The sequence below is a fragment of the Anolis sagrei genome, chromosome 3 (assembly GCF_037176765.1).
Source record: "Anolis sagrei isolate rAnoSag1 chromosome 3, rAnoSag1.mat, whole genome shotgun sequence".
In the NCBI taxonomy this organism is placed as follows: Eukaryota; Metazoa; Chordata; class Lepidosauria; order Squamata; family Dactyloidae; genus Anolis; species Anolis sagrei.
In genome coordinates this window covers 264657376-264673817 of record NC_090023.1, presented here as the reverse complement: position 1 = coordinate 264673817, position 16442 = coordinate 264657376, and the positions used below count along the sequence as shown (strand labels likewise).

At 42.6% G+C, this 16442-nt stretch overlaps 1 protein-coding gene across 1 annotated transcript in view; it reads left to right on the top strand.

Annotated features, from left to right (window-relative positions):
* The window catches only part of EIF2B5 (eukaryotic translation initiation factor 2B subunit epsilon), a 49371-nt gene extending 33389 nt beyond the window's left edge, over positions 1-15982 (top strand). Inside the window, exons 14-16 of the mRNA XM_060767353.2 lie at positions 2256-2381; positions 5469-5579; positions 11111-15982. Of these exons, the coding sequence (XP_060623336.2) occupies positions 2256-2381; positions 5469-5579; positions 11111-11176 (303 nt within the window). The 3' untranslated portion in view covers positions 11177-15982. The remainder of the gene's footprint in view (positions 1-2255; positions 2382-5468; positions 5580-11110) is intronic.
* The last annotated feature ends 460 nt before the right edge of the window (positions 15983-16442 follow it).

The following is a 16442-nucleotide window of genomic DNA, read 5'->3' as shown; positions in this document are numbered from 1 at the left end:
AGAGACAGGGCCTTCTCAGCGGTGGCCCCTCGACTGTGGAATGCCCTACCTAGAGATATAAGATCAGCTCCCTCTCTCCCTCCTGACTTTTTGAAAAAAGGTGAAAACCTGGGTTTTTGAGCAGGCCTTCCCTAATACAGCATAGCTAAATGGAATTATGGAACTACCTAATAACGCAATGGAATAACAATATGACATGGAGATGCTCACGATAATGTTTTAAGGCTTTGTACGGTTTTTATATTTTTTATATCATATGTTATTGTTTTTAACAGAATTTCTTGATTGTTTTTACTTCTTATAATTGTTGAGGCATCGAATTGTTGCCAATTTGTGAATCGCGCCGAGAAGCTTCTGGGCGGAGAGGGGCGGTATATAAACATAGTAAATAAATAAATAATAAGTACTGTCAGTGGCCATTGCCTAAGCTGGTTAGGGCTGATAGGAATTCCAGTCCAGTGTCTGGAGGCCATGTATTCCTCGCTGCTGATTTAGCAATTCATATATTTATTGATAGGAAATAGAATCTGCAGATTTAGAGATACAGATCTGATTATACATGCCAGATCTTCAAGGCGCTAGCTTTTCAAGGAGCCCCTGGTGGCATAGCGGGTTAAACCACTGAGCTGCTGAACTTGCTGATTGAAAGGTTGGCAGTTTTGGGAGAGAGGTGTGGTCTAGAAATAATAATTTGAAACACCACAAGGTGAATCCACAGCAGACACTCCACTGGCTGTTGTATTGGATCACACGTCGGACACTTCCCAAGTGTCTAGGACTGTGTGATGTATTGGCGAATAATGCGTGCAGATCCCAGTAAGGTGGCCTTCTGCAGCTGGCAGATGGTAATCTTGTCAGTGCCAGTTGTGTTTAAGTGCAGGCCAAGGTCTTTAGGCACTGCACCCAGTGTGCCGATCACCACTGGGACTACCTTGACTGGCTTGTGCCAGAATCTTTGCAGTTCAATCTTTAAATCCTCGTATCGTGTCATCTTTTCCAGTTGTTTCCCTGCAATCCTGCTGTCACCCGGGATTGCAACATTGACAATCCATACTTTGTTTTTTAACATGATAGTCAGGAGGTCAGGAGTATTGTGCTCTACAACTTTGTCTATCTGAATCCAGAAGTCCCAGAGTAGCTTGACATGTTCATTCTCTGTAACTTTTTCTGCCTTGTGGTCCCACCAGTTCTTTGTCGCAGGCAGATATTATTATTATTATTATTATTATTATTATTATTATTATTATTAGATGACCATGGGCCATTGACATTCTCTCAGCCTCAAGGGCAATCCTCTGAATAATAAATCTGTCCAAGAAGACTCTGTGATAGGGCTTGACTTAGGGTAAACATAAGTCAGAAGTGTCTTGAAAGTATACGGCAACAGTGACCTCTATAACTTAACAAGTGAGCTTCCTGAAAGAATCTTTGCTGATCACTTTTTGGAAATATCTCACTGACATTATTCATGGAACTCCCATTATATTCTGAAATTATAATATTTAATCGTTTTGGGGTTTCCTGTTGGCATAATGTTTCCAATCTCTGAATGGTGTTATTTTATATTTGATTAGGGGCAGGGAGGAGAGAAAAGTACTTTTTATGTTAAAAAGTACTTTTTATGTTAAACGAGGCCATGTCACCCACTTGAAAAGGAAATTTAGTGCAGGGATCTTCCTTTAGTCAGAAATCTGCCTGGAACGCAATGTGGGGAAATGTGTACTTTCGAAGTGTTGCCATTTTGAACCTGATAATCCATTGTGAATGTTGCCATAGTGTCAATGAAGAATTCCAAAGTAATTCCTCTCTCTCTCTCTCTCTCTCTCTCTCTCTCGGGGGTAGTGCTCATCTCCATTTCTAAGCCAAAGAGCCAGCATTGTCCGTAGACACCTCCAAAGTCATGTGGCCAGCATGACTGCATGGAGTACCGTTACTTTCCTGCCGGAGCAATTCCTATTGATCTCGCAGTTGCAGGTTTTCAAACTGGGGCTAATAGAGGGAGCTCCCTCCGCTTCCCAGATTCAAACCACTGACCAGCAAGTTCAGCAGCTCAGCAGCTTAACCCATATATATATATAAGCTATAGATATACATATACATGCATTTAATTGCCTAAAATATAGGATATGCTAAGTTTTAATGTTTCCTGGTAATTGTAACAGTGTCCGTACATCTGGATCAAATTCTATAGGAGTAAAACAAGCTAGTCTAAGTGACTGCCTTTTTGTGCCCCGCTTGTCTCCTTCTCATCATAGTTATTGAAAAATTGGGCTCCAGTCTTCAAGAATTACATAAAGCGGGCCACGGACCACTTGGACGCCTTGCACGCCATTGAAGAATTCTTCCTGGAACATGAGAGCCTGCGTGTGTCCATGGCTGAAGTAAGTTCCCATCCCGATTGGAAGGATCTGAGAGCCTGTCTCTGGCAGAGAGATGGGTGGTTGAATAATGCCTTGTTTTCTGGGGCAGGGCTTCGCTTTGCTCTTATCAGGAAGGGCAGAGCCCATGTGCCTGTCAGCAGGAGTTGATTAAGCAGTCTTTGCTGATCATTGAGAGGGCTTTGTTTGTTTTGGGGGCCAAGGTCTTGAGTCAGCACAGTTGCCTTTTGCTGCTTACAGGACAGGAGCATTTCAAGTCCTTGATTTGCAGCAACAGTGCACCAACTGCAAAATCAGATCACAAAACCAGGATTGTTAAAGTGGAATTTTATTGCTACAGAAGTATTAATGTGGGACTGTATTTTTCTACATATGATAATCTGGGTTCAGTATTGAAGCAATTCCAGGCAGCATTTTAAGAAAATCTTGGAAGATGTTTGCTACTTTCAGGATTGGAGAGAATCAGGCCGAAAGAGACTGGTTTGGTATGAACAGCTAGCTCATTTACGGTAATTAGGACTTGCAGCTCAAAGTTTCTGCAAAGATCAAGAAGACCAGATTGAATGCTTGCTTTCTGTTTTGAGGTCTATGAGAACATTACTTTGCATTCTGTACCACTTTACTCTGCATAACTGTCTTTTGCTTAAATGAAATAAACTAAAGGAGTGTTACAGCCACTCAAATAGTCTCATGGCAGAACAAAAACATTGTTTACCTGAAGAATGGAAGCTGCTCATGCCTCATTAGAGTTTAGCAGAACCGTTGGGCTCTGTGACCCAACAATGGTCTCAAATGTGCTGGAAAATAGATTTTGCTTTGTCCTCCTGGAGGATGATTGTCTTCTGGGTTGCACTTGCAGTTCCAGTGAAGAATCCTACGATACTTGCATGCCTGAGGACTTAGGTGTTTTGGAGGGACCCTCATTTGTGTCCCACCAGTGGGGAGAATACAGTGTGGGAGGTTGTGAGGTAGGGCCTTCTCTGCCATGGCAGCCTTGCTCCCATTAAAACAGGGGTCCTCAAACTAAGGCCCAGGGGCCGGATGCGGCCCTCCAAGGTCATTTATCCTGCCCTTGCTCAGGGTCAACCTAAGTCTGAAACGACTTGAAAGAACACAACAATAACAATCCTATCACATCACCCAAAAGTAGGCCCACACTTCCCATTGAAATACCAATAATTTTATATTTGTTGAAATTGTTCTTCATTTTAATTTGTAAATTTGTAATTTGCATTACAAATAAGATATGTGCAGTATGCATAGGAATTCTTTTTTTTTTTAATTATAATCCGGCCCTCCAACAGTTTGAGGGACTATGACCTGGCCCTCTGTTTTAAAAGTTTGAGGACCCCTGCATTAAAAGTTCAATTACAGGCAGTCCCTGTGTTATGTACAATATAATTGGCTGTCTGCAAGAACGTTGCCCAGGGGACGGTCGGATGTATTACCATCCTGTGGGAGGCTTCTCTCATGCCCCTGCATGAGAAGCTGGAGCTGACAGACAGGAGCTCACCCCACTCCACAGATTTGAACTGCCGGCCTTTCGGTCAGCAGTCCTACCAGCACAATGCCCAGTTTACCCATCCAAATGTATTCTCCCCTACAAACCATCCAGGGCGTTAAGATCTTCCGGAGAGGCCCTGCTCTCAGTCCCGCCACCTTCGCAGTTGCATCTGGTGGGGATGAGAGACAGGGCCTTCTCTCTGGTGGCCCCCCAGCTATGAAACTCTCTCCCAAATGAAGTTAGATCTGCCACCTCCCTCTTGACCTTTAGGAAGCAGGTGAAATCCTGGCTGTGGAACGAGGCATTTACAGAATGATGGACTAATGTATTGACCACAATGTGTGGACTGAGTAGGATGTTGTTGCATCTTGGCAAATTAGTTTTATATGTATTTGATCTTATTGTATTTGTATTTATTGTTATGTAATATTTAAATGGTTTTATTGCTATCATTGAATCCTTGCTGTGAACTGTCCTTAGTCCCTTTACAGAGGTTAGAAAAGAACAATATACAAAAGTTATTAATTAATTAATTAATTAAGCCATTGCGTCACCAGGGGTTCCTGGCTAAACTGTTTGAATACCATCAATGGAAAACATTACGAAATAATTCAAGCAGAATTTAAGCATATTAAAGAGTTCAACAAACTAAATTAAGGGAATTCTTTCTAGGCTTTTAAGCAGAGGCCGGATGGCCATCTGCCAGGGGTGCTTTGAATGTGATTTCCCTGCTTCTTGGCAGAATGGGGTTGGCCCATGAGGTCTCTTCCAACTCTAGGATTCTGTGATTCTGTAATTAAAATCAGCTAAAATTGAAAGCCATAATACAGGTGCAGATGTGTATAAAATCTATTAGATTACAAAGGTTGTAAATAACGTCCTTTTACTTGGTTCCAGAATGACACAAGCATTTAAACCACAGGAAGCCCCTGAGTTATAGACATCCGACTTACATGTGACTTCTACTTACAAACGGGGATGAGACAACAGGAAGTGAGAGGGAATCTATCCCTAGGAAGGGAAATTCACTCCTGAAAGAGTTACCATCATGGGGAAGAGGGTCTCACTCTCCACAGAGGACCCTTCCACTCCTATATCCCAGAATATCAAGGCAAAAAATCTCACAATATCTGCTTTGAACTGAGTTATGTAAGTCCACACTCAGATAACGTGGGATTTCCTACCTTGATATTCTGGGATATTGGGCTGTCTGGAAGGGCCCTTATCACCAATCCTTGTTTTCGCAACAATTCAAGATTTTCAAAATGCTACTGTCACAGGGACAGAATGTGAAGTGAAATCTTCTGAACAGGGTCACAGGCAGCAAGACAAACATTGCAGGGGCATTAACACTTCCCTACGCTATCAAACAAAAACAAAATTGGGATTGAGTTACACTCTAAAATGCACCTGTTCTGACTTACATATAAATTTAACTGAAGAGCAACCTACAAAACCTATCTTGTTCATAACTCAGGCCAATTCTCTCACACCAGAAGCGACTTGCAGTTTCTCAAGTTGCCCCTGACACGAAAAAAATAGTTTAGCCTAGGATACAGGTAAATAATAACGCTCTGCTCCTGTAGGTGCTGATGACGTTCTACCAGCTGGAAATTTTAGCAGAAGAAATGATTCTCACCTGGTTTTCCCAACGGGACGCATCCGATAAAGGCAGGCAGCTTCGTAAAAACCAGCGGGTGAGTCCTTGGGGCTGATGCGGGGCTATGTCAGCTGCTTTTGGGGTATCTGAAACAATCCAGGATTGCAACTCTTGGGTGTGTTGGATTGGGAAACACCAATATGATTTTAAAGCATTTGAACTTCCATTACCAGGAACTTGGTGCAGATAAAGTTCAGGGTGTTCCACTTTCAGTAGGCTTTTATTTCAAAATTTAATTTATGGTGAAAGACCCTTCCCCTCAGTCATGGTCTATTGTGTGCTCGGACCTTTTTTGTGCACATGTTACTGTGCGCATCATTGTGTGGATGATATTCAGATGTATTGCCGAAGGCTTTCATGGCTGGAATCACAGAGTTGTTGTAGGTTTTTGGGGAGGGCTATATGGTCATGTGTGATGAATTCCCTACCTTTTAGGCTAGGAAAAGCTCAGAAAAGTAGGCCCAGGAAGTTCAGCAGCCATTTTAGGAGGGTGCCTGGGGGCATCCATCTTAGAAACTTATTTCGTAGAGGGGGCAGTGCTTAGGAGCAGCCTGGAGGGAAATGTGGGGAGTTTGTAATTGGCTGGGAGAGAGTGGGTGGAGCTTAGCTTGAGAAAATAAAAAATGTCTTTAAGGTTGCGTTTTAAAATCTGACAGGGGAGATTGGGTTTTGGTGTGAAGGAGAGAGGAGTGGGGGAGTGTGTGTTGGAGGAACAGAGCTAGAGAAGCCAGAAGTTGGTCAGTTAGTCAGTGGAGTTAGTTAGTGAGAAGGTTTATAGCTATTAGATAGAATAGCTGGTGGAGTGGAGAGACAGATCCAGAAGGAAAGGACTGTCTGTGTGGAGTTTCAAGAATACTAGACAGAGGGAAAACCTCTTAGTTTCTTAAGGGAGTGGAGAAGAGTTATCGAAACTAAGTGCTGAACTAACTGTTTATTGAAAATAACCACAAGCTTTTATTCAATATTGTAACTGCTAAGCTAGTGCCTTTATTGTTCAAGTTCTCTCAAATAAACAACATTGTTATTTGTTCACAACAACTGACTCAAGTGTGCCCCTGTGTGAAAAGTTCTAACGCAGTTTACAGAAGCAATCAGAGTTAAATGCGCTGGGTGGGTGTGGCCAGGGAACGCCGGCGTGGTGAAGGCAGGTGAACTACAACTCCAAAACTCAAGGTCAATGCCCACTAAACCCAGTATTTTCTGTTGTTCATGGGAGTTCTGTGTACCAAGACTGGTTCAATTCCATCATTAGTGGAGTTCAGAATGCTCTTTGATTGAACTATAAATCCCAGCAAATACAACCCCCAAATGCCACCAGTGTTCACATTTGGACATATTGAGTATCAGTGCCAAGTTTGGTCCAGATCTATCATTGAGTCCACAGTGATTTATGGAGGCAGGTGAACTATAACTCCAAAACCAAAGGACACTGCCCACCAAACCCTTCCAGTATTTTCTGTTGGTCATGGGAGAACTGTGTGCCAAGTTTGGTTCAATTCCATCGTTGATGGGGTTCAGAATGCTCTTTGATTGTAGGTGAACTATAAATCCCAGCAACTACAACTCCCAAATGTCAAGATTCTATTTTCCCCAAACTCCACCAGTGTTCAAATTTGGGCATATTGAGTATTTGTGCCAAGTTTGATCCCGATCCATCATTGTTTAAGTCCACAATGATCTCTGAATGTAGGTGAACTACAACTCCAAGACGAAAGGACACTGCCCACCAAACCCTTCCAGTATTTTCAGTTGTGTGCCAAGTTTGGTTTAATTCCATCGTTGGTGGGGTTCAAAATGCTCTTTGATTGTAGGTAAACTATAAATCCCAGCAACGACAATTCCCAAATGACAAAATCATTTTTTTTTTTAGTGAAGGATATACATTGGCCTGATAGGTGTCTTGTGTCCAAAATTGGTGTCAATTCGTCCAGTGGTTTTTGAGTTCTGTTAATCCCACAAACGAACATTACATTTTTATTTATATAGATGTGTGGGTTTTTGATTTTTGATTTTTTGGGGGGGGGGGGGGGTTGCACTGCAAATAATACATGTGCAGAGTGCATAGGAATTCATTCTTTTTTTTTTTCAAATTATAATCCGGCCCTCCAACAGCTTGCGGGACTGTGACCCTGCCCTCTGTTCAAAAAGTTTGGGAACCCCTGTTCTAGAACATGGCCATATAGCCTGAAAAACCTACAACAACCCAGATGTTCAGATGTTTTGCTCTGTGTGCTGTGCAATGGATTTCTCGAGATCCAAAGTACTCACACCTGATGTCACCGTTGGCCAGATTTCACTACAGTAAACTTTTCCTCCGAATGACCTTTATGAGGTTCCTTTGTTCTTAAAGGCCTGTGCCTTTGGGATAGGTTTACATGTGTGTATTCATCAGTTAGTGATTGCAGCATGATGTAACAGATTTCATGTATAAAACAGTCATTACACACCAAACAGCTGTATTGCTTTAACATATAGTGTGAGCTGCTTTGGTTTCCATATGGGAGAAGAGGGATACAAAATAAACAAACCAGAAACACGCACAATGTTGGCTGACGTGTCCACAGTACTGGCTTTCAAGCAGAGTTGGTTAATATATTCGGCCAGATGTGCACATGTATTAAAATGAGGTGCTAGAATCTTGGTTGGGTCACATCAAGTTAAAATGGTGATGAAGATATCTTTCTTTAGGGGGTAGAAACAGGTTTGAATCCCCCCTCATATGAAATGGCTCGCTCATCAGGCTGGAACTATATCCCAGCCCATTCATTATATGTCTTTTTAACCTATAGAGAGTTTTTCAAATGAGGCAGAAATGTGATCTATGTCAGTGTTGACGTTTGCCAGTGAAAGGAATGCCAGATCACACAGACACTGAGTTGCAAAAATAAGGACTCTGCAGGCTTTGAGTTACAAAAAAACCCCTAAGTTTTACTAAGTACATCAAACACACGTCTTACTACAGCGAGCTACAAAACAGGAACCAGATAAAACCGCAAGTCTTTGCACATCTGCTTATCTTCTCCTGCTGAGACTGGTAATATCCTTCTGTTCTCAGCAGAACCTGTCTTATCTCACATTTTCAAGTTCACTTAATCACGGCCTCAAAGTGTAAACAATCTTGCACAGTATTTCCAATTAACAGTGGCATCCATCTTTGTAATGCATAGAAGCACATTGAAAAACACATATATAACTAAATTAATCCTGACAATCTACACCTATCTATAGTCTGTAACAATGCAGTTCATCCCACCAGCACATTTTGTACATGCAGATTCGATGTGGTGGTCACTGAGTGGTAGATCATCAAACAATAATAAAATAACTAATATGTGGACATGTGTCCACTGGTGTCTATATATTATTCCATCCCCATTTCTAGTTATTTAGCTGTGGAAGTAGTACTGATACTGGGTTGCTGTGAGTTTTCCAGGCTGTATGGCCATGTTCCAGAAGCAATCTCTCCTGATGTTTCACCTGCATCTATGGCAGGCATCCTCAAAGATTGTGAGGTCTGTTGGAAACTAGGCAAGTGGGGTTTATATATCTGTGGGGTGTCCAGGGTGGGAGAAAGAACTCCTGTCTCCTTGAGGCAGGTGTGAATATTGCAATTGGCCACCTTGATTACCATTTAATGGCCTTGCAGTTTCAAGGTCTGGCTGCTTCCTGTCTGGGGGAATCCTTTGTTGGGAGGTGATTAGCTGGTCCTGATTGTTTCTTGTCTGGAATTCCCCTGTTTATTTACTGGTTTGATTTTAGAGTGTTTTTTAAATACTGGTAGCCAGATTTTGTTCGTCTTCATGGTTTCCTCCTTTCTGTTGAAATTGTCCACATGCTTGTGTATTTCAATGGCTTCTCTGTGTAATCTGACATGGTGGTTGTTGGAGTGGTCTAGCATTTCTGTGTTCTCAAATAATGACCAGGTCATTCCACATATATATAAACCCTTTTTCCTAGTTCCAACAGACCTCACTACCTCTGAGGATGCTTGCCATAGATGCAGGCGAAACGTCAGGAGAGAATGCCTGTGGGCCATGGCCATATAGCCCGAAAAAACCTACAACAACCCAGTGATTCTGGCCATGAAAACCTTCAACAATACAATATGCTCTGTATTATGTATAACTAGCCGTTTCCTGCCACACATTGCTGTGGCCCACATGGAGGTTCTGTGTGGGAGGTTTGGCCCAATACTATCGTTGGTGGGGTTCAGAATGCTCTGTGATTGTAGGTGAACTATAAATCCCAGCAACTACAACTCCCAAATGTCAAGATTCTATTTTCCCCAAACTCCACCAGTGTTCACATTTGGGCATATTGAGTATTCGTGTAGAGTTTGGTCCAGATGCATCATTGTTTGAGTCCACAGTGATCTCTGGATGTAGGTAAACTACAACTCCAAAACCAAAGGACACTGCCCACCAAACCCTTCCAGTATTTTCTGTTGGTCATGGGAGAACTGTGTGCCAAGTTTGGTTCAATTCCACCGTTGGTGGGGTTCAGAACGCTCTTTGATTGTAGGTGAACTATAAATCCCAGCAACTACAACTCCCAAATGACAAAATCAGTTTTTTGGAGTGAAGGACATAGATTGGGTTGTTAGGTGTCTTGGGTCCAAATTTGGTGTCAGTTCATCCACTGGTTTTTGTGTTCTGTTAATCCCACAAACGAACATTACATTTTTATTTATATAGATGAATTCATGTCATGTCCCGGCATTGAATATTTGCCGTTTGTATGTTGTGCTCCGCCCGGGGTACCCTTTGGGATGAGAAAGCCGGAATATAAATGTTTTAAATAAATAAATAATAAATATTAGCACCGGGTTGTAGTAGGTTTTTTTCTCGGGCTGTATGGCCATGGTCTAGAGGCATTCTCTCCTGACGTTTCGCCTGCATCTATGGCAAGCATCCTCAGAGGTAGTGAGGTCTGTTGAAAACTAGGGAAAAGGGTTTATATATCTGTGGAATGACCAGTGTGGGACAAAGGACTCTTGTCTTCTGGAGCTAGATGTGAATGTTTCAACTGATTAGCATTGATTGACTGGCAGTGCCTGGAGCAATCTTTTGTTGAGAGGTAATTAGATGTCCTTGTTTGTTTCCTCTCTGTTGTTGTTTTTATTTTCTTCCTGTTTCATACAATGGGCTGACTGTGCCTGGAGCAAACTTTTGTTGTGAGGTAATTAGATGTCCCTGCCTGCTTCCTCTCTGTTGTTGTCTAATTACCTCTCAACAAAAATTTGCTGTAGGCACTGTCAGGCCATTGTATGCTAATCAAGGTGGTCAGCTGAAACATTCACACCTAGTTCCAGCAGACAAGAGTCCTTTGTCTCACCCTGGTCATTCCACAGATGTATAAACCCTTTTTCCTAATTCCAACAGACCTCACTACCTCTGAGTATGCTTGCCATAGGTGCAGGCGAAACGTCAGGAGAGAATGCCTCTAGACCATGGCCATACAGCCCGAGAAAGAAACCTACTACAACCCAGTGATTCTGGCCATGAAAGCCTTCGACAATACAATATTAGCACTGATTATTTTGATGATCTCTAATATTTCTTCCTTTAGCTCCAGAAGTTTATCCAGTGGCTGGAGGAGGCAGAAGAGGAGTCATCCGAGGGAGAGGAAAACTGACTTGTCAGCCCCAGAAGGAAAGAGACGCCCTGCTCTCCCCGCTTCCGAGGGGAAGAAGGGCCTCGGCCTCAGGCTTTGCCCGATGAGGTGCTGGAGCCAGAGCAAGACCGGGTGCATGGCGTGTGCGTGTGGGACCCGTGAACCCAAGTTGACTGACAATCCCCTTGTTATTTATCTCTATACATAGCATCTATCCCTGGAAAGGCACTTCATGCAGGACATGCTTGAATTACTGGTCGGAAACGCCAGAGACCTGTGTAATTTTTTAAAAGATCTTTCTGAGATTCTGTATATGCACATGCGCACATGGTCGCACACACAGTCCCACAGACACACACAGATATATTAAACTGTGTGTGTATATGTGTTGTTGGGGCGGAGAGACAGAGAGCGTGGGAGCAATCCACTGGCGCATAAGTCTCGTCACAGATGCATTTGGTAAGTTGGAAATCCCAGGCCAGCCTCAGATGGGAGCCACTTCTGTGTTGTGTAAAAGAGATTCGGTGAAACCAAATCTGCCCAAAGCCTTGATGTTCCTGGTGTGCTGCATGTACAGGTAACATCCCATTCTTTGATTCAGCTGACAATGCTGGAGACACATAAATAGAGGTCAGCAACCCACGCTCAGAATATGAGAAGGTGCTTTTAATGAAGGTGAAGTTGTTAAATGATATCAAGTAATTCAGCCACAAAGAGGGGGCGGGGTGGGTGGGGGGAGAAGCAACTTTTCCTAAAAGGATACGGTTTGTGCCTGCAGGGAAGTTAGCTTCTGTTTTGGCTTGAATGGTGCCAAAACCACAGGGCCTTTTCTGTTTCACTTCTGTCTGTACAACATGGGGAAAGTGTTCACCTACCTCACAAGGAGTTTGCAAGTGAATAATCTGTAATGGGTAGGCATTCTTGTGCTCCTGGCAGAGGGAACCCTTTGTCAGTATCCGTCCTCCTTGGCAAACAGTTAGATTCTCTGATCTGGAAGGGCAGGTCCATTTCACCCATCCTGCGGAAGGAGGAACGGATATTCGAGAAGGTGCCGGGTTCTATCTGCTACAATTGCTGCTAAGTAGGCTTCTCACTTCATAACCCTTTCCGAGTTCCTTCGTGACACAAAGTAGGTGCAAGCTAGCTTAGTCCCATATCACTTCCTGATAATTCTGGAAATTATTTTCTCAGATGTCAACAGAAGTTCTCTAGCTCTGGGTTTGGCATAAAAGGATGTGGTTACCTATTCTCTTCCCTCTTGGCATCAAGGGATTTGGTTACATGTTCTCTTCTTCCCATTCCTCCCTGTGCCCTTCTCATTCCTGATGGAGTGCTCAAACAACCATCTAATGTGGATTCCTATTCAGCAACCAGCATTTTGTCTTGTGAAAACTGGGGAAGGGGTGAAATACAGTGGGCAGTCGCTTGGGTGAGGTTGTTGGCGCTGATCTGTTGATGTTGTCACTGTTCCTTCTGGGAAAGAATCACTGCGTAATGTATTGCCGAAGGCTTTCATGGCCGGAATCACTGGGTTGTTGTAGGTTTTTTCAGGCTATATAGCCCAAAAAACCTACAACAACCCAATCACTGCATAGTTGGAGAAAGGAGAACATTGGCAGAGCAGCTATAGATGTTGGACCTGTTGTGCTGTTGAGCCACATTTGCTCCTCAAAGTGTCTGGAAAACATGTAGTCAGGGTAGGAGAGCTTAGACACTGGCCATTCACATTGGGGTTTTTCTTGTCACCACATCCTTTTGTAAATGTGGGAAAGAAGTGCTTTTTTCTCCCTGTGCCTGCCAATATTTAAATTTGGGAACAATTAAACATCTCTGGTATAAAGAATGGGCTGTCTGTTCTGTAATATGTTAAGTCTCAGCACAATTCTACGAGGGTTATCCGGAAAGTAAGGTTGCTAGGCATGTTGCTTTTGCAGGGAATATTTGTGGGAGAAGTTGGTATCACTGCCATGTAGCAGGAAGCCAGCCGAAGTGAATGAGCAGTGCTAGTCGACAGTAGCTCATCGACTGGCATTGTGGTGAAGGTTAGAGATGAGCGTCCTCATTCCGTTTCCCTCCAAGTGTGAAGTTCACGCTGTAATATGCTACCTAAATGCTAAGGGCATGAATGCCATTGCAATTCATTGCAAGATCATTTCAGTTTATGGAAAGGGCATAATGTCAAGACAGCATGTGGCAAAATGGGTACAAAATTTCAATGGTTAAATGAAGGAAATTAACGATGAAGACAGAAGTGGATGGCCGTCCACTGGCTGGAGAAGGTGGCGGGAGACTTCTGTGACACGGGCATCAAAAAACTCCTACCACGAATGACAAAATGTATTGAACTGAATGGTGATTATGTGGAAAAATAATGTAATACCTATGCTACAATCCATGTAAGTTTGATTAAAACATATTCATTTTTTGTATTTAAAAAAAATCTTGTAACCTTACTTTCTGGATATTCCTCGTATTTGGATATTTGGAGGGAAACTGAATGAGGACGCTCATCTCTGACCTTCACCACAATGCCAGTTGATGAGCTACTGACGACTGGCATCGCTCCACTGGTTTCCTGCTACACAGCAGTGATACCAGCTTCTCCTGCGAAAATTCCCCACGAGAGCTACATGCCTTGTAACCTTACTTTCCAGATAAACCTTGTAGAATGAGAATCACAGATAAGAAGAATCTCTTAAAATTCTATTACATGTTATTTGATGAACGCGGCCTTCAATGCCTCTGCAGATTCCCCCAAATTAATATGTGTATATGTCAAAAGTTCCATTCATTTTGTTCAGTTTTTCTTTTAAAAAAAAAATTACAAACCACACTAGTCATGTGCAAATGCTTGGGAAGTCCACCGTTAGTGCAGAGCTTGGGAACATAAATGATGACGTCTTTTACTTTCCAAAACTTACTTCGAAATCACATGGTTGTGGCAAACTTGCCTGTTTAAAACAGTTTGGGATCTGGGTTGTTGTAGGTTTTTTCGGGCTATATGGCCATGGTCTAGAGCAGTGGTTCTCAACCTGGGGTCCCCAGATGTTTTTGGCCTACAACTCCCAGAAATCCCTAACAGCTGGTAAACTGGCTGGGATTTCTGAGATTTGTAGGCCCAAAATATCTGGGGACCCCAGGTTGAGAACCACTGGTCTAGAGGCATTCTCTCCTGACGTTTTGCCTGCATCTATGGCAAGCATCCTCAGAGGTAGTGAGGTCTGTTGGAACTAGGCAAAAGGGTTTATATATCTGTGGAATGACCAGGGTGGGACAAAGGACTCTTGTCTGCTGGAGCTAGGTGTAAATGTTTCAACTGACCACCTTGATCTGTTTGGGATCTGAATATCTGCTGTAGTTTTGTGTTCTTCAAAAACATCTTTTAAAAAGTATTTATTCCAAATGGATTCTGGGAAAATATATTGTCGAAGGCCTGAGTCCCTCTTCGGAGGTCGAAAAGACGGGGTTATAAAAGCTCTAAATAAATAAATAAATTTCATGGCTGGAATCATTGGCTTGTGAGTTTTCTGGGTCATAACCCGGAAAAGTTGTCACCACCTCTGAGGATGCTTGCCATAGATGCAGGCAAAGTGTCAGGAGAGAATGCTTCTGGAACATGGCCATACAATTCGGAAATCTCACAACAACCCAGATTCTGGGAAGATTAGCCAAACATTCCGACTGAATTTTATTTTCCCTATTTTATTAGAGGCTGGGATTTAGAGGGTTCGGCTTCTCTCTGTTTTATTATCAGATGACATATTATTTGCTTTGTTTGGGAAAGTCAGGTTGGCTAATTCGAGGGTTAGAATGGAAATGAATCTTGGGAGGACCTACGGTGTGATGCAGCAGGATTTGTCATGTAACTTCAGCCAACCCTCCACTTTTGTGATGTAATTGAAATTGGTCCTGGTCTCAGGCCAAGACTTTGCCCAAACAAATGCCCAGGCAATCGGAAGCTGCTGAGATCGGTGGTCACAGCCCTGTACCTATGACATAGGATGGAGCTTTTCTTCTGCCATGTGACAGTTTTTTAAAAAATAATAATAAATTGAAGATGGTTTTTATTTTGGGCTGTTGTAGGTTTTTTTGGGCTATATGGCCATGTTCTAGAGGCATTCTCTCCTGACGTTTCGCCTGCATCTATGGCAAGCATCCTCAGAGGTAGTGAGGTCTGTTGGAACTAGGAAAAAGGGTTTATATATCTGTGGAATGACCAGGGTGAGACAAAGGACTCTTGTCTGCTGGAGCTAGGTGTGAATGTTTCAGCTGATCACCTTGATTAGCATTTGATTGCCTGGCAGTGCCTGGAGCAATCTTTTGTTGAGAGGTAATTAGATGTCCTTGTTTGTTTCCTCTCTGTTGTTGTTTTTTATTTTCTTCCTGTTGCATTGTGTTACAGAAATCTTAAAAGAGTCAGAAAAGGAATTCCCTGTTTTTAAATTTTGTTTTATCGTGCTATTTGGAGACATTTGGGGATTTAGAAAAAAAATTACAAACTTGACAAGAGGTCGTCTTTCGGACTTGTTGGAACATGGTGGTCTGCTGCTATGCTGGCGTAAGCTGACAAAAATACATGTAATTGTCTTGCCTTTCTCTTGATAACGCTCAGGGAGACAGACACCGCAAAATCCCTCCCTTTCCCTCAAACACATCCACTATCTTGAGGCATAAGATGTAGACATGGAAAAAATATCTCCACATGTGTGTGAGATTCGTTTTAAAGATATTTTAAAAGCTGGGTTTGGTTTTTAATTTGAGTACGCGTTTGTTTTTGCTACAACAGAGCATGTTCCTCCTGGATAATAAATAATTCCTTGTTCTGCCTTGCTTTCGTCCAATTCTGTGCTCCGAAAGTGTATGCCGGCTGATGTTGCAAACTAATGTAAACTGCAAGCTGCTCTCTGTTCAGGGACACACATAAACTGAAGTTGTTTTCAAAATAGTAGGAATGGACATGTATTTGATTTTCTTTCCTTATTATTTATTATTTATTTCGGTTTCTTCCACCCCGCCCTTCTCACCCCGAAGGGGACTCAGGGCGGCTTACAAAGGCACAATTCGATGCCAGCATCACATAGCAGTAGTAACACAAAATAACATCAGTTAAACAGCCAAACAGTTGAACAGTTAAACAACAATTCCTGCATTACAACCCTAAAACCAATAAAACGATACAAACCCAATTACTCCTCATAGACGGTCAGCGTTCGCTATCTCATAGTCCAAGTTCCAATTCCACATTGTCAGTCCTGTCAATCCTAGTCGTTTGATTGTCCTTATCTAG